The sequence below is a fragment of the Polyodon spathula genome, chromosome 13, assembly GCF_017654505.1.
Source record: "Polyodon spathula isolate WHYD16114869_AA chromosome 13, ASM1765450v1, whole genome shotgun sequence".
Taxonomy (NCBI): Eukaryota; Metazoa; Chordata; class Actinopteri; order Acipenseriformes; family Polyodontidae; genus Polyodon; species Polyodon spathula.
The window spans coordinates 15,757,878-15,777,687 of NC_054546.1; the positions used below are offsets into that span (position 1 = coordinate 15,757,878).

Below are 19,810 nucleotides of genomic sequence, written 5' to 3' on the forward strand. Positions count from 1 at the left end.
TGGTCTTCTGATTCTGTTGTGGCTTTGGGTCTGCCAGACCTCTTCCTGTCAGAGTTTCCTCCAGTTTCCAAGTGTCTTTTGATGGTGTAGGAAACTGTATTCACTGACACCTTGGCTTTCTTTGCAATTTCTCTAAAGGAAAGACCTACACTTTTAAGGGTTATAATGGTCTGTCTGTCTTCCTTTGTTAATTGCCTTTTTCTCGCCATTATGATAGCAATATACTACTTCCTGCAGTACAATTCTGTCCAAATAATGCTTAAGAGGGTGTAGTAACACAGTCTGTTCCAACACTGCTTTTATAGACAGAGGGTTTGTAAGTAATCAACAAAAGTTGGGACACCTGTAGGAATTGTTAGCATCAACTTTCAAGGCTTAAAATTTACTTCCATTACTACAGAACAGCTGTAAGTTGTTAACCCATTACTTGTTCCCTGAAAAAGTAATGGGTTAACTCTGAAATGTACATTATTTTTCAGCTTTTGGTAACCTAAACTTTTTTTTTTTTAACCTCTGGCAGTTTACTGCTTACCTTTGTACCATTTGAGGTTATTCACTGGACTTGAACTGCTTAAATTTCAATAAAAACTGGAAAAATGGAGGTGCTCTAAAACTTGACCGGTAGTGTATGTAGCGAAATATTGAGTAGGTCTGAGTTGAAGGCCAGAAATAAAACAGAAGCAGTTTCTTCAAGAACGGTGCATCAAATATGCATATTTCACAAACATGAAATACAATAACTGCGTTTCATTAAAGATTATGTACAGTATTTTGGCACTCATGTACAGTAAGCCAATATATAAACAGTAACTTTAGAGAAAATAAAATTAAGTTTATAGGACTGTGCTGGCGCTACGGTTTACTGGGCCCTGCTGTAATTTCTGAAACTGTTAAAAAGGTCCTCTTACGATGCAGAGGGCAATGGAAACAACTGGGTTTAAGAGAACACAGCCCCAGAGTAAGCTGCTGAACCAGGGAAAGGACAATGGCAGATGACAGCTGTGTGCGAGTCTGCAGCTGCTCCACAGCTTATTCATTGTCTCACATTTGGAAGCCTGGGCTTTCCATCTTACTCAAGTAAAATTAGTTTGATGGCTTATCTAGACTGTCATAAAACCACTGCAGTATTCAGCACAAGTAGTAACTCATGGTACTGCAGTCCTTGTAAATAATTGCAGTTATTTTATTAGCTATTTGTAGGACGATATTAGGACACAATTTAAGCCAAGCAGTCAATCATTTTCATCACTTGAATTATAGGTTTACCTTAATAATGATATAAATTTTAGGCTGCAATACAAGTAATATGATTCTGTGAAGAAAATGAGTGTGGTGAGCATACCCACCTGTAATGGACTGAGATTGCAGTAATAATCCTGAATGATCTTGGGTGGGAGATCCTGAAGGACATCCTCCTTCATTCTTCTCAAAAGGAATGGCAAGACTTGGCGATGCAATGCTTCCATTGCAAGGACACCTTAAATTAATAATTGTGAAACACTATTAATAAACTATTCTACAAGCGTTCTTGCATCAAAATATTAATACCTTCTAAAAACAGGTGGCTTTAGCACTAACTGAGATTTGCTTTCTGTCATTTGTTTGTAAAAACAAACTGATGAACTTTAGTAAACCACTAAATCAGGGACTACTACATAACCTTAGACAGGGTGGACCAAGACTCAGGGTCCGTGAAACCATCCAGGGAAGACAGACAGCCCTTTACAGCTTACCTGCCTCCTGCTCCCTAGAAGAGCTCCGGGCATCTCTGCTTGCCAATATGGGTTTCCCATAACGAGCTGCGAATTGGCGTTCAGTGCCCAAAAATCCTGGCATCAGGTAATCAAACAGGGACCAAAGTTCCAATACATTATTCTACATAAAAAAAGGGGAAATTTTGCATTTCACAAGTACAGTAATACATTCAAGGTTCTCCCATTGTCATTTAAGGAAGTTTAAGCTCCAGGACCAGCATTAAAAATACAGGCTTTAATGTAATTAGGACAGATTCAAGATAAAGCGTATCGAGTTTCCTTTAGTGCCCTGAAATGCTTATCCATGCTGCTTATGTTTTTTTGTTTTTTGGTACCAGTCACATCCTAGAATATTGACAGCGTAGAAGATTCTCCTTCCAAAATACAACTGCAATGCTGGTGATACTGCTGAAAATTGTTTAAATGCACTGTCAATTTTTCTAATTCTAAATGCAATGCAAGTACAAATAATCCTTCCTAAAAATAAAACTGAATCTGGATAGAGGATATTCTGAATATTTTATCCATGAATTACACTTCAGTTAAATCATAAAATCTTTTGGAATACAAAATAAACCAAGTAACCACCAATCACACTGATTCGTTTTTAAATTGTACATACTGCTTAAATTTCACAGTTCGAACCGGTTCTGAAAGAATTGCAATTCCCATTAACAAAAAAAAAAAAAAGATGCTGTCTGACAGCAAAACTTCAAACAACCAGATTTCCTCTAATGTTTCTCAGCAATGCCAAAAACAGAGTGTTTTATTATAAATGGCAACCTGTCTGAATACACTCGCTATACATTTGGTCTGCAGCTGTCCTGCTGTAGTTACCTGGATTGGTGTTCCAGAAAGAATAATCCTATAGTTGGCTGCTAACTGCTTTACTGCTTTTGAGAGCTTGGTTTTTCCATTCTTGATAACATGGCCTTCATCAAGAATACAGTAGTTGAACTGAATATTTCTGAAAAGAAAAAAAAGCCCTTTAGTAAGGACACAATCTTTGGAGCTGCTAGAGTGAGAATCTGAGAAAGATACATCTAAAATGACACTACCTGAAAAAGTCAATGTCGTTTCGTACAACATCATAAGAGGCTACCACAAGGTTGTGCTTCTTCACCTGGTGCTGCAACCTGGAATGCAAATACATGGAAACTCCAATTATTACCAGACAGACAGTGAGTGCTCAAATACCCTAGCATTAATAGAATGCAGTTGCTATAGGACAGACATTATACATCTTTTGAATCATACCAGCCATCCAGGTTGAGACTTGATCACTGTCCTACATGGTATCCCAAGTTCAATACAGCTGCACTGGTTGGACTTAATTCTCAAGACTTCATTTTCCATTTCTTTATTATTTTAGAAGGGCATAAATAATTCATATTTTCCTTTCACTGATGTCAACTGCCGCTATTCTATATACTGAACTTAAATGCCATTTAAGAAAGCAAAACGTCCTTACACACATTCACGTTCTAAAGTAACACCCACATCAGGATTTACAAGATCAGTAGCCAAATTGATCCAGTTTCTTTGACTGGAACACACCTTTAACCCAGAAGCATTATCTTGCATTTAAAAACAGTGTTTACCTTGCCCTCTCAGTTGGAGGTCCTGTATAGTGCAGAGGATTCAGATATTCTCTGGAGCAGAACTTGCCTACTTCATCCACCCAATGGCCAGTCAGTGTCGGAGGGCAGACAACCAGAGAAGGGAGAGGGCTACAGTCGGCTGCCTTGGACTTGGCGTATTCTTGAGCCCTTCCAACCAAAACAAAAGAATATGAAAACTCGTTTGACACTTAAGAATGTTCAAGTTTTTTGTCTTCACTGCTTACCTGAGGTAGTAGTCTCCAGCCATTATACAGATGGATTGCAAGGTCTTTCCCAATCCCATGTCATCACACAGAATTCCATGTAGCTTATATTTGTTGAGAAAAGACAGCCAGTTCACACCATCCTTGGGAAAGATGAAATTATCCGTCAGATATTTTTTGCATGTTTCAATATAAAGAGATCTTCAATGCAAAAAAAAAAAAAAAAGAGTCTGACCTTTGAAATTAATATGAAATTATGATTTCAATATACTTGATCAACCGCCTAATACGAGTAAAAAATATATTAAAAAAGGGTTTCCATCTGACTGCACTGAAATTGTTTACAGGTTACAATTACCTAAGCCAATATGTTTATCTACGTCACATAGGCTGTAGTCTTGTTATATTCATAGATATATAAAAAACAAAACAAAAAACCACACACTCACCTGCTGGTATTTCCTGAGCTCTGCTTTAATTGGGACAGGAATTTTGTAATTCTCCAACTTTCTCCCGTCTAAAAGCTGTTCAAGGAAGTGACGCTCCTTGGCTTTTTGTCGGATTAAATCCTCAGACATATTTGGGGGATTTGGAATGCCAGCCTGAAAACAATTGAGTAACGTTTAGAAGATATAAACAACCAGGCAGACTTACACAACCAAACAGACTCACTCTTAAAGGGAATTCTTGAGAAACAAAAGGTAAAAACACACATGTAACTCAAGTCCCCAAGTAAAGGTCCTGGGAATGAAGATTAAACAGTTGGAAGTTGAAAGTAGCACTAAAAATCAATATCAAAAATAAAACGTCAAGGCTCCTGAAACCACATTTCACTGTATGCATGTTATGTAAATGCACGTGATTCTCTACCCGTCAGCTAGGCAAGCCAGACACACTTATTATGGATGAACTCAAAAAAATGCATGTAGGCTGGAGCATTGTATCCTGTTTCAAAACTTAAACCCACTACACAAACAGGAAACTGTCTGAACAATTTTTGATAACAGGATAAGGATAGTACACACAGGATTTCAAAATAACTGGACAATTTGTTTTAAAGCAAATAAGCACACAGTGGTGTTAACAATGGCTGGTGCAAGATAATAGTTTAGCTTTAACACTTTACTGCCTAGGGTAGGTTCCCATACCTATTTAATGTATATTCTCAATGTCAAATATATAGGACTGCAAAGCATCCAATTTAGTTTGGACTGATTTACTTTGGCTCCTTCAAATTTATGTTAAACTAGTGAGACATTTGAATCTTGAAACTTGCTTTAGGAGGGACAACCGATTGGCGATCCGCAAGGTTTATAATTTAGGTTAAGTGCCCCATACAGCTTAAGCATTACATATTTTAAAAGGCTGTCACTGCAAGATTAAAATAGAACTGTGTTTCATGTAAAATGCATTTTAATATTACTACTGAGCGTTTAATAGTTATGGATGATATGAAATCAGTAGATAAACGGCATTTGGAAAAGTATCTATATTGAAAACTTCACTGGAATGTTTACTAGCACTGCACCAAGATGCATTTAATTCCAGTACAATTCATCTGTCAATACAACTAGTAAAGAGGCAGAGTTAAAGCTATGAGATATTGCCATCTGCTGGTGAGAAGTTGACATTTCACCATAACCGACTCAAAACCACACCTTAACCAAAGCTCAAATGTACCTAAAATTTGCAGTGTGTAAGAGCCTTTTCAAAGCAACTCCCATTTCTGAGCGTTTAATATATCTAGTCTTCTATAATCAAAGCAGTCAAAGACACTTAAGTTGTGTGAACACAAGCTCCCCATAGGCCTTTGCTATTTAAATGAGGTCATTTAAGTTTTGTTAACTCAAGCAAAAACAGCTTCACCATCTTCCCGAAAACAGCTGGTATTCTCAACAAGGGAACAACTTGATTATTTATGAACTCACTCCCACAACCCAGCCTTACCTCCAGAGGCATTAGTCTGATGAGTGTAGCAAAACACTGCGTAGCCATAAAGCGCACGCTGTCTGTCTGATCGCTCATCCGCCCGAGTACTGGCACCACCAACAGCACGATGTACGGGACGATATCCACTTCCAGCTGCTCCATTACACCTGAAGGGTTCCAGTCATTAAGGCAAAAATAGCCAAAATGTGTGTACGAGGGAATACAGGTTAATATAAATCCATACCTACTTGGTATTACACCTGTCACCCATGCTTACTATCTCACCACATTGAAATGACCTGGACAGAATATGATGGGAGTCAATGGGCACAAGTGTCTGATCTGTCATTTTGGTTACTGTCACTCATGTACATAGCAAAGCACATACATCAGCTTTCTTTTGTCTTTGCACTGCAGGTGTGTTGTACACTACACATTGAAAACAAATGTTATTATTGAACACTACTGTGCTCCATACAATACCAAGTATTACATTTCTCAGCAGCAAAACTGGCGTATCTCTTTTTCAACCCTTCTGTGTTTTAAAATACTGGTTTGCCAGATAGTCAACTGTGCTTAGTTCCACCAGTCAATTTCAAGTGGATTTAGATTTGCATTCAGACACATGCCTTCAAAAACATACAAAGCTTGGTTAGACAAGAAATTGTAGGAAATCAAGTTTTACAGAACCACCACTACGTGAATTACAGTAAGTCACGTTGTAATCTTTTATTCATTAGGCTTCACATGACTACATTAAAGGGTTTTAACAGGAGTATGACCTACATTTCAGACAGTTTCAGGATCAAACAGGAGCTTAAAATAACCTGAGAACCAGTTCCACTGTGTGATTAAAATTTAAGCAAGAATTCTAAATTACTTTGTTCAAAATACAACATCGTAACTGCTAAAACCTGTTTTTAATGGAACATGCAAGATGGGCCATTGCAAGGGGTACCAAAGCCCTAATTCGAGAATGTCTCAAAATGAAGGATACAAGCCATTGCTTCGATTGCTCCCTCTTGCTTGGTATTGTCATTGATCGCTCCCAGCCACGGAAGGACTCTCTCCAGAAAGACGTTCATGGTTTCCATGGTAGCAATTTTGCTCAGGACACCCACGCATCGTGCGGCCATGTGTCTCACAGCTGTGTATGGGTGCTGTAAGCACGTACACAGATCTGGCAGGTGATGCAGCAGCTAGAAGAGAAATAGATTATCATTTTTCAAATAAGACTTGAATGCCCCAAGGTCTTTATTTAATTACTGTACTGTGTAACTTCAGGATGCCTGATCCGTCCCACTATATTTACGTTACCTAACTTAAAGCCTGGATTTAACAAGGTTAGCGTTTAAAACATTTATAGACATTTGTTGATACAGCAGGGTTCTCCTTAAAGTCCATGTCAGGGAAGTACAAGGTGAAGGGATGAGTCATGCATCTCACACAGACTAAGAAGCTGCTGTGTCCCACAATCATGTTTAATTTCACACTAAAATATAATTCACTTCAGCATGTCCCCCAAAGCTAATTTCAACAGGGACAAAAATAACTTTCAGTACAATAGGTTTCTGCAACTCCATACAGTAGTACAAGGTTACAAAAAATACAATGAAGTTATCAAATCACCCCCACAAACTGGTATGCCTGAAACACCTAAAAAACGGATCTATTTAACACAACAGAATTAGAAAGAACAGTGTTTTACAAAAACGGGTCTCCTTTGAACAATTCAGATGTCGCTTACTAGATCTGCTACAGTAGTTTAAGGGGTCAGAAATTAACGCAGAATTGTAAATCTCGTCTTACCGAAGGATGGAGTTCAGAAGACATTGACCCTGCTGTGATTTCCAGCACCTGTAATGAATTTACCAGCTCCTGGGCTGCACCATCCCCTTTCTCCAGTAGCACCTCCCCATCTGTTCAAAGATAGATTGTAATTTCAGCACGGAAATTTAACAAAATGTTACCAGCCACCCCATTCCTCACATCAAATGCTAACACTTAGGCTGCCCTCTTATCCCAGCACAAGTCCCACTTTTTTTTTTTTTTTAAACAGAAACAAATGAACTGAACAGTAGTTTTTGCCAAGCTGGCACCTCAGAAACCTCTATGTTTCCATTAATAACTTGAGAAACTTTTCTGCATCAACGTTTCAAGTAGTGTTGTCTACATTATGCTCTACGTATAATATTTAGAGAAACATATATGTGCCTGTTGGTTCTGAAAAAAAACATACCAAAATTCTCTACATCAATTGAGCTCCTTAAGGGTCCAACCATAGAGTCCCATAGGTGTGGCAGCCCTGAAATGAATTCTGAACCAAAGTGCCGCGCTATAGTAGTGAGAGTAAAATCAGCCCCTCTCCTTTGCACGAGGCATGGCTTCTTTGCCTAAAATAAAACACGGAAAAGATGGAGTAAATGAAACACATTCTGAAACTAATCAAATTAATGTATTATAAAAATGTCAAACTGAAGGGTTGAAGCCAATCACTCGACAAGTAGAGAAATGTTTATTAATGAACAACAAAATGAGAACACATTGAAAAAAACAAAAACAAAAAAATGTATGTAAAGCTAGAGAAACTGGATGGGAACAGGAAATTAAAGACATTCCTGTCAATGACTTTCAAAAATTCAAGCACTTAACATCCACAATTCGTTATTTTTTAGGCACTTAAATCTGTCTGTCAAGATTTACATTCACCCTTCAACAACGGGAGCACCAACCAAGTGAGTGACACAAATCTTTGACTCAAAAAGCATACCCTATTGAAACACATTTTCCTTTGCAGTTCATTATCTACCCAGTTAAATTCACCATTCCTGAATTATCAAAAACAATTATATTATATATATTATTCACTTGCAATCTGAACCTTAAACACTCGTTTGTCTTTTTACACATACAAATATACAAGTATTATAAAAAAAAAAGAGATGTGCCTCAGAGATAAAGGAAAATAATTCAATTCAAAACCTGAGATGGAATGATCTTCCTGTAACTCATTGAAGCCCATCCATCTACAAAATGGTCAAAAACTAAGCAGCAGCATGTTAAAGGATGTAAATGAAATTCTACAATGAACTAAACACAAAGAAATTTGATTGATACTGACAGGCAAACAAATGCACAGGCCTCATCATATATCCTCAGATTCTGACACTCAACAATTTAAACCAATTGACAGCAATGGATTGAAATAAAACTCCCACTGCACAGCAGTTCTGTTTATACCATGTTTTACCCTGAGCTGAATTTGATCAGATCAACGCTGTGCCCCCATCCCAACTTAAGATTTATCAATTAAGTTCAATAAACTGGTATGGTTAAAACTGCTAGAAAATTTAAGTTTTAGTTCCATCTCTCAATGTAATGCCCAAATGTGTAAATATTTGTTTTAAAGTACAAATGTAAGCGACACATACCGAGGTTTGTAAAGACAGGCAGACATCTCTTTATAACCTCCCCCAAATCCAATACAAAAAAACAAAGTGTGCCAAGAATGTCCTAATCCAGTTTCATCCCACCTGGAGAAGCAGTTCTCTAGATATATGAAAAACTGTAGGTAGGGGCAGCGCCACTGTATCCTCACTACTGTTGTTTTTATGACACACATGAAAGGGTTCATTCCTTTCGAATGACACAGTACATCTGCACAGCAGGTGTTGGATTACCTCATCGATTTCTCCAGAGGCGTTGCTACCAGCAGGAAGGTCTGCAGTCTGGCTTTTGAGAGCTTTGGGAGTAGGACCTCGTCTGCTGGTAATCGCAAAGGCGGCTTTCTGGTGCCGGTATAAAGTTATAATTCCTTTTGTCTTGTTAACTGTATGGTGCATGCCATCTTTTTCAGAGTTGACTCCTACAAAAAAAAATTCAAAAATAAAAACATCCATTGGCATTCTACAATTTGTATGCACCAAATTGCTGCAACATTTACCAAGACATTGAGTCAGTGCTAAAAGTAATTTATTGTGTTCTCTACAAAGCAGTCACCAAATATCAATTTAGATGCATCACAGTGAAGGACCTCTTCTAAAAATATCCATTTCAAAATCAGAATCTCATTATTCCCTCAAAGTACTTTCATGGTGTGCCTAGAGAGTGACAGTAACATCCGTGTTAAAAATTGGCAATGTCCTTAGTATTTATTTCTACAGAGGCTTCAGGAACAACACACAATGAAAAGTGTTTTTTTGTTAAGCTGTACTATAGATCATGATTAACACCAAAGCCACACCACAAACTTGTAAAGCACCCTTCTGTTCCACTGATGCAAATCCATGTTCTTAAAGGTTATGCAAAACACGAAATTGTTTATTTATTACTATACAGTCTTGTTATATTAAGCCTCTTGCATAAGCATGGTTACCTCCAAAAACCTTATATGAGGCATTCAAATTTACCTTTTGGCAGATTCAACTGAAAAAAAAAAGCGCCTCCTATAAATTGTCTAGTTACAGATCCATATTAACAATGCTTACAATGGAAATTCAAATATTGTACAATAGCCTCTGCTGTTTGTTTACAGCATCACTAAAATATGCAAAACAAAAGGGATTAAATTTTAGTTCAGTACCCCAACTTGACAGTAATTTCTTTCATCACAGAGGCAATGAAGTAAATCAATATTTCATCAATTCGTGTAAATCTTCTACATGCATTTACGGTATCTCAGCAGTATAGATTGGTTAGTCAAGCTCTGTGATGCATACATGCATACCGCATAATTAAATGTGCCACCATCCAGTGGGGGGGAGGGGATAACAAATAAATAAATAAACATTTTAAATCTGTATATCTATACAACAACAACCCAAGCACATCCTATTACAGGCTATGCAGTATACCAGAATGAACTGGACAGTGTTTTTTCAGGCTCGCCAGAAACGGTGGTGTTGATGTTATGGATTAGCAGTGGGCTCTGCTAAAACATTTAAGAAAAATCAATGATCTCTATAGGACCGCAGTTTAGCCATTGTTGCTACCCTTGAAAAAACTTAATGAATAGGGAAGAGTGGATCTTCTGCCATCCAGATCAACTGAACACCACACAGGATGGATAACCATTTAGAAATTACCAACACCCAGCATTACCAGACTAGCCCTTCCTTTTTTATTGCTGTTATAAAACGTGTGTTCATCTTTTCAGCAGCTGTTGGGCTGTTGAATACAACACCAGTAGTTACTGTACAGAATGGCTTGCATTACAACTATAGTTAGCTGGTGCAACCAGATGGACACTATTCCAGTGGAGTGGGGGGAGGGGGTATAAATCATAAAACCGGGATATGTACACGTGACAGCCGTCATATGGGAGAACACCAAAGCCAAGAAAATAAATCTTGTTGAAATAAAACAGGACATTTAAATGTTTGTCTTACCGCCTTACTTTGAGACTTTTTTTGTCTTATAACATGGTATTTAACAATGTTGCTTTCACTGGATTACCTTTCAAGTTTTCCTGACTGATGGGTGCTGGAACAGGGCAGCCAGCGTTGGGAGTGACCAGTGGATCCACACACACAGAGCTACACAGGTTCTTCAAGATTTTGGGGTTGGGGCAGGGTGTCCTGGGGATACACTGCTGTAGCAGCTTGGCAATGAAGGTGGCAGCGTAGCTCTGCACCAGAGTGTTGTCTTCTTTCTTCACTGCCTCCATCAGTGGCTTGATGACAGGATTCAGCTTGTCTGGAAGCAGCTGCAAGTTCACAATAGCGCAGGCAGTGAACATGTGAACTCTCAGGTGGAGCATCTGCCACTCCTGATTGGTCTCCATTACAGTCATCTGGACTTGCTGTCTTTTACCATCCAGCTGCTCAAAAGGTTTCGACTTCAGGTTTATTGCTACTGTGGATTCACTGAAGATGGTAGTGACCTGCAGTAAAGAGTAGGAGCATTTACAACAGTTGCATGCCACATACATTATTTCTCTTACCAAGACAACGATCTTGTTTCACTGATCATTTCTTGATAGGAAACTGTTACAAAGAAGTTTGTTTTTATGATTGATCAATAGGTAGCTTGAATCAGTTTGGGCTGTATTAGTGGCTCAATTCCTTCAGAATGGCCCATTTAGTCATCACTTGAGGCTGCTCCTTGTTGCTTGCTGATGTTTTACAAGCTGATGCCCGATGTATGGAGCACCCTGTATATTAAACAGGGCATGTCAGGGATGTGGTTTGTACTGCACATTAAAAGCATGAGGGCTTAAATGCTTGTACAAAAAAAAAAAAAGTGTGTTAATGTCATAGACATCAGTCAATCAGAAAAAGCTGTATTTATTGGGCTACATCAATGATCCTATTTGCTTTAATATTGTTGTTTTTTTTATGGCCAGTAGCGAAGAAACACATTCTGCTTAATTCAAAATTACACTGCCACTTAACAAGACAGAGACTTACAATAAATTAATTTTGACATTGTAGGGTTTGATGTGATGTGCAGCTTAATTACTGACAGTAGAGATGCAATTATGCATGTTTAATAAAATGCCACTGCCCATTGAATAATGTGAATGAACATTCATTAAAAAAACATCTGACCTCATCTCTCCTTTGCCACTTACCAGCTCATTAGCTTGATCTATTGTAAACACGCTGCAGTTTACTCTGTTGCTGACGTCAATATTTGCTTCAGCTAGCAAAGCCATCAGCTGTTTGCATTCATTCTGCATTCGAGTAAAAGGAATTGCTATCTCATCATAATACAGATGCTCCGACAGAATAGCCAGCAACCGCGGCTGTACTGCACTAGACACTGCTTTACAGTCCTGGAAAGAGATACAAGAAAAGCAACAAGGGATTCATTCATGATAAACACTAGCCTTTTATAGAGAAGACAAACAGGGAGACGCAAGTCTAAAACTTTGAGCCTTCAAATGAAAACAAATTAGTTAAAACAGTGGTTTGTACAGTCGTAACTACAAACGGGAAACTGAACAATTTTGAATCGTCGAGTGCATTATCTAATGTGACTGCAATACATGTGGAGCTGTGAACAGAGCAACACTGCAAGTAACACTTTAGAAACTATTATGCATATTAAAATTGATTGCATCAGTTTTGTAATTAAATATATTCAAATTATATATTTATTTTTTTTAACCTCCTTATTAGGTGTTGATTTGTACCAGTTGTGGGTCAAAGCAAAACAAAGTTACTTAAATTCATAACCAGTCAGAGTAACAACCAAATCAAAAGAAAAACTATGCAAGGCATTTTAATAAAACGCAAAACAGCAGTGAGTTTCTGAAACAGATGTAAAAGACATTGCCCTTTTTCATCCCTATCCAATAATTTTGTTTATATTACAAAGTAGTTTTATGCAATGCAATGTGTAAAAATGCTTCCACTGCTCCCTGCATCCTCCCAAAAAAAATCCCATGTAGTGTACCAGCAGAACAGGATTTTAGCTGTCAGAACAGAGGGCAGACCAGCAAACTCTGTCCCTTACGCGAGGATCACCTAAAATTTGAAAGGAAGCACCTGAGAATTAAGCCTTTGGTTTGGAAAGAGCACAAGTATTTTTGACTTGGGTGCAAAAAAATAAAACTTCTAAAAACAGCAAATCTGTAAAAAGTTGTGATGTTACCTGCAGAGGCATTGGTACATGTTACAACACTGATTTTTATGTTGTGAACAGGGGAGATTTTCAAAAGAAATCGCTATGTCTTTCTACTACCAGTACCATTATTTATACTGTATACTGCTTTGCATGTCAACTTTGTTAATCTGAAATAGTTATATTCTTTTTCCAGTGTAATATGTTGATGCAATAGTTAAAACGCAGATTTTGAGATGGTATCCTTCACAAACGCACATTTTTAAAGGCTAGCGCGACCTCTGCAACTCATTAAATGGTCACGCAAATTAGTTACATTACCAGAGTATCACAAACATTGCTTTCCTTGTCTTATTTTAGAAAATAATTGGCAAACATAGGAAGACATAGTAGCTCGCTCGATAAAGCATTTGTAATTCCTGCACACTGCTCTTAACTTGTTTTATTACTTTGAAGACTCCTGCACAGATCCAATCCCATCAGTAAACACTCACAGGGGGAGAGAAGGTGAGCTTAATCACATGCAGATTCAGAGTCAGACCTGAGGGGAGCAGAGAAGCTCTGCGCTTAATGCAAAAAGTAACTGCGGATTCCAAATTTAATAAAAAATAAGTTTTTGTTAAAACCCTTTACACAAAATATGAACTGGCTTGACTATTGATAGCTGTCAAACGATACAAATCGATGTATCGCCTCAGCCTTACTGCAGGATCAGATTCAATGGTTTGTAAAAAGTCTAATGGATATGTGAAAAAGCAGTAGCATTGATATGCCCAGAGATTTAAACAAGTAAAATGGTGAAGTTCTACTTGACACCACCTGAGAATAGAAAACAGCACTGTAGCAGCTGCAAATATACTGTCTGAAAGCAAGTGGTCTGCATCATTAATATGGCCTGAGGTTAAACCTACATGGTAATGAAGTTGAGGTTCTCTTGACACCATCTAAATGGAACTTTGAAAGAATCATAGAATACAGCTGTGTACCAACTATAAAAGGCACAGTCTTCTGCATCATTGGTTTGGCCAAAGGGTAAGAGAGCCTGGACAACGTCATTCTTGCAAGAAACCAATACTGGTAACACTTGTTGCAGCCAAAGGCTCCAGTACAGTCTACCATTGGGGATCACTCTCTCTCAATACATTCAAGGAACGAAATTAAGTGTGGCCATTCTTCAATTGTTGTCTGTGGCCTTGTCAATTGCCATAATGCCCCTTAAAATATATGTCTATCCATTTAAAAATGATTTTTTGTAACTTGGATAGGCTTAATTATCCCTTTATTTCCTTATTTTTACCATAATGAAGCAAACCAAACAGCTTTTTAAAGTTGCCCTTACACTGAAAAATAAATCCGTTAAGTTAGACCTTTGCTAAATTGATATTGTTGCTTAACTACTGAGTGGCAGCTTGACGATAGAATAGTGAATATATGTGAAATTCCAACAGTAAAATGCATCTTAAATGTTTAAAAATTTATTTTATATCAAAGCTCAGATATAAGAATAACTACAGTTGACTTCAACACACAACGTTGCTCCACTTGTAACAACTTTCCAAAAAAAAAAAAAAAACACAACCTACCAACAACCTTCCACCTACCCACATCCTGTTTCCTGGTAGTTTAGACAAGCTCTGCGCACAAAAATATTATTAAAACAAGGTGCAGAAGACAACATTTGTAGATTTAGGCTTCATAAAGTTGGTAGCTTTATCCATGAATGCAACACAGCAACTCAGATTTTATGTTACACGCGGGAATGAAATGAATGAAAACTGTTGTGCAAATTCCGGCGAGACGGAAAATGTGCAAGTTATTTGTCATTTGCAACAAATACGAACATCAGATTTTTGTATGAAATACATGTAAAAAATATTTGTTCGACTTTTCGGATATTTGTCCAAGTACTAAATAAATATAAATCAAATGTATTAACAGCAGGCAGGCAATACTGTGGAAGTGAATAATAATTAACACGCAAGACAAGGTGCGCAGCTGTACTTGAATGCAGAACAGGAGATGGAAATCTTGGCTACTGCTTGTAAAACTGGCACAAAAAAAGGTACACTCTTAAGAGTTCTGACAAGGAAACTGAGAAGTACGCAAGTCGTATGGATACTGTTCACCTTGGGTGCTCTTACACTTTTTGTATTTTCCTCTAGGTTTACTTGATACGTAATAAGAGCAGATATACAATATAGTTAAAGTCAAAAGTTGAGAATCACATATATTCGAACATATACTTCAACAGTTTATACATCAAATAAAATAGCATCAAGCATTTTATTTAAACTAGCCAAAATGTCTGTCTGCTTTACTCTGCCAAAAGTTTTACCTTAAATAAATGTCCCTAAATAAATGCCCCCATAAATTAAAATATCAGAAAATTCAACATAACTTGATAACAAATACACTATTGTACCACAGCATTCTGCCTAAATGGTGCGGATCATTTAGTAACCAAGCAACACTGATTAAAAGGAGTACTGCACTTTATACCATATTGGGACTCGCCTCTTACATTGTACATTTAAAACTAAAAAATGAATTATTGTTTTGCTGTTGCGCGTCGTCATTTCCCAATGGTCAGTAAACATCTAAAATTACAAAGCAGCATATTATAAAAATGAATTAATGTATCATTAATTTCATAGTCCATGAATTTGCCAATAACCATCTTGCTTCACTGATCATTTCTTGATAACAAAATGTTAGTGACAAAAGGGTGTTGGGACTATTTTCATGTGTCCTGTCTGACTGACTGAGGTTGCCATGGAGATTTTTTGTGATAACATTTTCCTTTCTGCATGTTTAATTGGACGTGTGATAAAATAATGAAACACCAATCCTGTGATCAAATACACAAATAGCATTTAAAATGCTGATTTCATCAACCAAGAGCAAAGCCTCTTTATGCTTGCAGATGGCAGACCTGGTAATTCAAGCAACCAAACGCAAACCCATTTCCCTAAAAAGGCTATATTCACAATGAACTGTTGCCTCACCTTGTGCAGTACTGCCCACTCACAAAGTACTAATGCTACTGCAGTCCGCTGCAAAGCAGATTTAGAGTTCAAGTGAAACAGCAGCAGCTGGGCGAGTGACTCTGAAGGCTTGATTTCCTGGCTCAGGGCATTAACAACGGGGTCACAAATACAGCGACAGAGGGCCCCCAGTAACCTTCAAGAGACAAACAGAACAGATTCAAATTTTACTATAAATCAAAAAAAGACTGAAACATTCAGTATGCGAAGCAGTACTTGGAGAATATTTGGGGCACCACTGCACTTCTGAGATCTAGAGAAACCAAGATATTTTTTTGTAAAAGTATACCAAGTATGTGTTCAGTAACATACAGCATCATCTGTAGCTATTACTCTTTTATAGGCCTATTAAAGGTATGGTTGAGATAAACGAAGAATTTAAAATTGTGTAAAAATGCTGACTTTCATACCTTTGGCAGCAAATGAACAATGTAGATTTTGCATTGGGTGTGTGTAGTGGAATAGGTATGTACATGTCCTGAAGAACTGAAATCAAATACAGTGATGAGATCCCTTTTGAGTAGTCAAAGAGCTTGAAAAAGCTACAGTAGTGTTAGTAGTTGAGTTTAAAACCTATTCCAAGTGGCAAACTTTTAAAATTGTTCCTCACCGTTTAATCAGTCAAAATATGCATTTTGTCAAACAGACGCTGGCATTTGTGCTCATGTATGTGTTCATTGTAAGAATTTTGTTTCATATATTTAAGTAAAAAGCTTCTCATGATGGATTCTTTAGCTCCAAAGACTTCAAATAAGTTAATAAAAACAAACAAACAAAAAAAAAAAAAAAAAAAACAGGTTAATCCTACAGTTCAAGCATTTAAACAGAATATACAGTGTTCCTATTATAATCTGCAGCATATGTGTACAAAGCCCTTTGGCATACCTTTCTTTGAATTCATGCCTCATTTCTCAATAACAGTGGGTTTCAAACCAAATAAAATATAAAATCTGAAACTCACTTTGCTGCCATCATACGTGCTCGCATAACAAAATAATCCCTGGTAGCTGGGTCTTCAGTTATTGTGTCTGCACCAGCTATATATTCTTGGATCACCTCTTTTACCTGGTTCGGCCCTTGACGCAGTTTCCCACAAGTTTTTTCCTATTAAAATAATCAGTGAGATATACAGAATTATTACCATATAAATACACAAAAACACCATGAGACCAAATGTACATTCACATGTAAAAATTTAAGCTCTAAATCAGGATGTCTCTTATATCCCCAATATCACAAACACACTAAAAGGTCCTAACTAGATACATCACAATTTAAAAACAGTAAAATGTTAAAGCTTGTCTCTAGATGTAAATGTAAAAACTGTGACAGACACAGAAATCTAGCTTCAAATTGCTGTCAGCAGTCACGTACAGCAGGATAAATGATTACGATTGGTTCAGATGGTTTCTGTTCTGGCAAACTAGATATTACATTTTTTCAAAACAATCAACTTCAAGCACTGGTAACTTGTAGGTACAATATAGATCAGCCTTAACCAGGTTGGTCCACACCATTCCATTTTGATGTCTCAAGTCAAGTTCAATACTGTTTGAAAAGAGACCCTTCCTCACACAGAACACATGGGGTGTGGGGCCCTTTCAACACTTGTGGATCAAAACTGCTCTATACTGCAGTGTAACAATGAAAATGCCAAGCAAGCCATTGGAAGCTAATATTTCATGTAATGTGTCAGTACGGATTGTGTTTATTACCTTTGATCTGGCTTTGACCTCAAGCAGCATGTTTAAATCGATTGGCATGTGAGAGGGCTGCATCATTAAACACAGCCAAGCTCCCATCCATGGGCAGGCAGCAGCTACCACATACTGGAGTGGAGCCTGGCGGATCAACTCCGTCCACACCTGGGAAAACAACAGTAACATGAGGGGCAAAGTACACAAATTTAAAACGTAAGCAATCAAAACTACATTATGCCTTTGCTATGAGTTGTGCACAGAATGTCACTATGAGGCACTGTTTTAAGGCAGTTCAGGAAATGTGGAAACTACCACATCAGCTTTAAAAGAAATGTAATGTTGACCTGGAATAGCTATGCATGCATTGCAGTTTTCAGAGCACTGTCTTGAAATGTACTATTCAGCAAACAGTATTATTACCAATTGTTGACCACACAGCTTTTGTGTAATTTACAGTAAAATGTATTTGTGGTTTAATTCTAGCAGGACAGGGACCGACCGTGCACAAAACCACTTAATCCAGCTGAACATCAATGTCCTATTACGAGCGGCCCAATCTTCTGACCTGTCTGAAATACTTGAGACAAACATTGGAGATATATTTGAGACACCCAGCCTCCATGCTACATGGGGTGGTGGGTGGGATCTCAAGGGATTGCAGCAAGATTTTGCTTGTTCATCTACTTAGCTGTGTTTTGTCTGGTGAATGAGCCAGGTGTAGCACTCTAGGAAAAGCATGGATACACACAGCTCTGTCAGTTGAACGTATGGTTTCCTACTGCCATTTTGGTTTTGAACTCCTGGCTACAAGCTTTGCAATCTCACGCCGTTATCCCCACATTTTTAAACATTCAAGGGAGGAGCTCCAGCAAAAATAAAATCAGTAAAGAAATTGTTAATAAAACATTCAGTATATTTTAAAATTGAGAACAAACCCTTTGAATGAGATCCAGGATTTCTTGGCTGCTTTCCAAAATGCAGGATTGGAAGATATGCCTTAGCATGTCTTGTAAAATAGGGGTGAGCCATGCAGCACAGCTCTGAAAATCAAAGCAAATATTATCAAATTGTTATTTTGCTCAGCAGTTTTTTTTTTTTTTTGAAAAGTTAAATGCAGAACCAAAGTAGTACAACTTACTTGATCCTCTTTCGATAAAAGGGTGAATAAAGTTTCCAGTGCTGCTTTGCGTACAGATGAGATAGTGTGGCGTAGAAATGGCCAGACACGTGGGACAAGGACTGTGAGGGACTGCTGAATGCTACAATGAGAAATACAGTATAATCAATATCACAGGCTACAAAGCTCTGGGTGTACTTCTTGGTTCACAGCTTGTGTTTCCTGGGCAGGTCATTCAGCTACACCATGAATGTGTTCCAACCAAATGCTGCCCCCAACGACTGATATGATTAGAACCCAATCAAAGTGTCCTCACTGCTTCAGATGATAGCTTGAACCGGTCTGTTTGCCAGGATGTATGTTGGATTAACCACTATCATTTTTAGGAGAGCAATGATTCAGCATGTATTGATGAATTGTGAGTCTCACTTTACATGACACTATCATAAGAGAAGTATAATTTGTACTGTGATAAAATACCAACATCACAACATAGTTCACTGCAGTGTTTTATAGTTATGAACACATGCTGTCCCTATCACATTTCATTTTTGTACTTGACCAAATTAAATTATCATAATGATGTCACATGTATCACAATCAGCATTCCCTCAGTCTAAAATGTGCACATGTTTCGCAGCAACCAGTTTACTAACTTTCTCAAGTTATTATGATAAATATCAAACTTGAGACTCCAACTTCTCCAGGTAAACTGGTCATTTTTACAGCATTCTTGCAAAGCACTAATACGCATATTTGCGTCAGTCTTGCAGCGGCTTCTACGATTTCCCTCTGTAAAAATTAGGGCTTAAAAGGGTTTAAAAAGATAAAAATATCTGTATATGTTTAAATGCAACTTAACAGTAAAATATATT

At 37.6% G+C, this 19,810-nt stretch overlaps 1 protein-coding gene across 2 annotated transcripts in view; it reads right to left on the reverse strand.

The window, feature by feature from the left end:
* Positions 1 to 19,810, reverse strand: part of btaf1 (BTAF1 RNA polymerase II, B-TFIID transcription factor-associated) — a 48,194-nt gene that overhangs the window by 8,349 nt on the left and 20,035 nt on the right. For both annotated transcript variants that reach the window (XM_041268005.1, XM_041268004.1), the window contains exons 14-32: positions 18,957 to 19,077; positions 18,754 to 18,858; positions 17,834 to 17,983; positions 17,080 to 17,222; positions 16,080 to 16,254; positions 12,080 to 12,283; positions 10,963 to 11,389; positions 9,189 to 9,373; positions 7,748 to 7,901; positions 7,318 to 7,427; positions 6,506 to 6,707; positions 5,527 to 5,675; positions 4,029 to 4,181; positions 3,601 to 3,722; positions 3,356 to 3,523; positions 2,813 to 2,890; positions 2,592 to 2,721; positions 1,734 to 1,875; positions 1,347 to 1,477 (exon numbers count right to left, since the gene is read on the reverse strand). In XM_041268005.1, the coding sequence (XP_041123939.1) occupies positions 1,347 to 1,477; positions 1,734 to 1,875; positions 2,592 to 2,721; positions 2,813 to 2,890; positions 3,356 to 3,523; positions 3,601 to 3,722; positions 4,029 to 4,181; positions 5,527 to 5,675; positions 6,506 to 6,707; positions 7,318 to 7,427; positions 7,748 to 7,901; positions 9,189 to 9,373; positions 10,963 to 11,389; positions 12,080 to 12,283; positions 16,080 to 16,254; positions 17,080 to 17,222; positions 17,834 to 17,983; positions 18,754 to 18,858; positions 18,957 to 19,077 (3,049 nt within the window). The remainder of the gene's footprint in view (positions 1 to 1,346; positions 1,478 to 1,733; positions 1,876 to 2,591; positions 2,722 to 2,812; positions 2,891 to 3,355; positions 3,524 to 3,600; positions 3,723 to 4,028; positions 4,182 to 5,526; positions 5,676 to 6,505; positions 6,708 to 7,317; positions 7,428 to 7,747; positions 7,902 to 9,188; positions 9,374 to 10,962; positions 11,390 to 12,079; positions 12,284 to 16,079; positions 16,255 to 17,079; positions 17,223 to 17,833; positions 17,984 to 18,753; positions 18,859 to 18,956; positions 19,078 to 19,810) is intronic.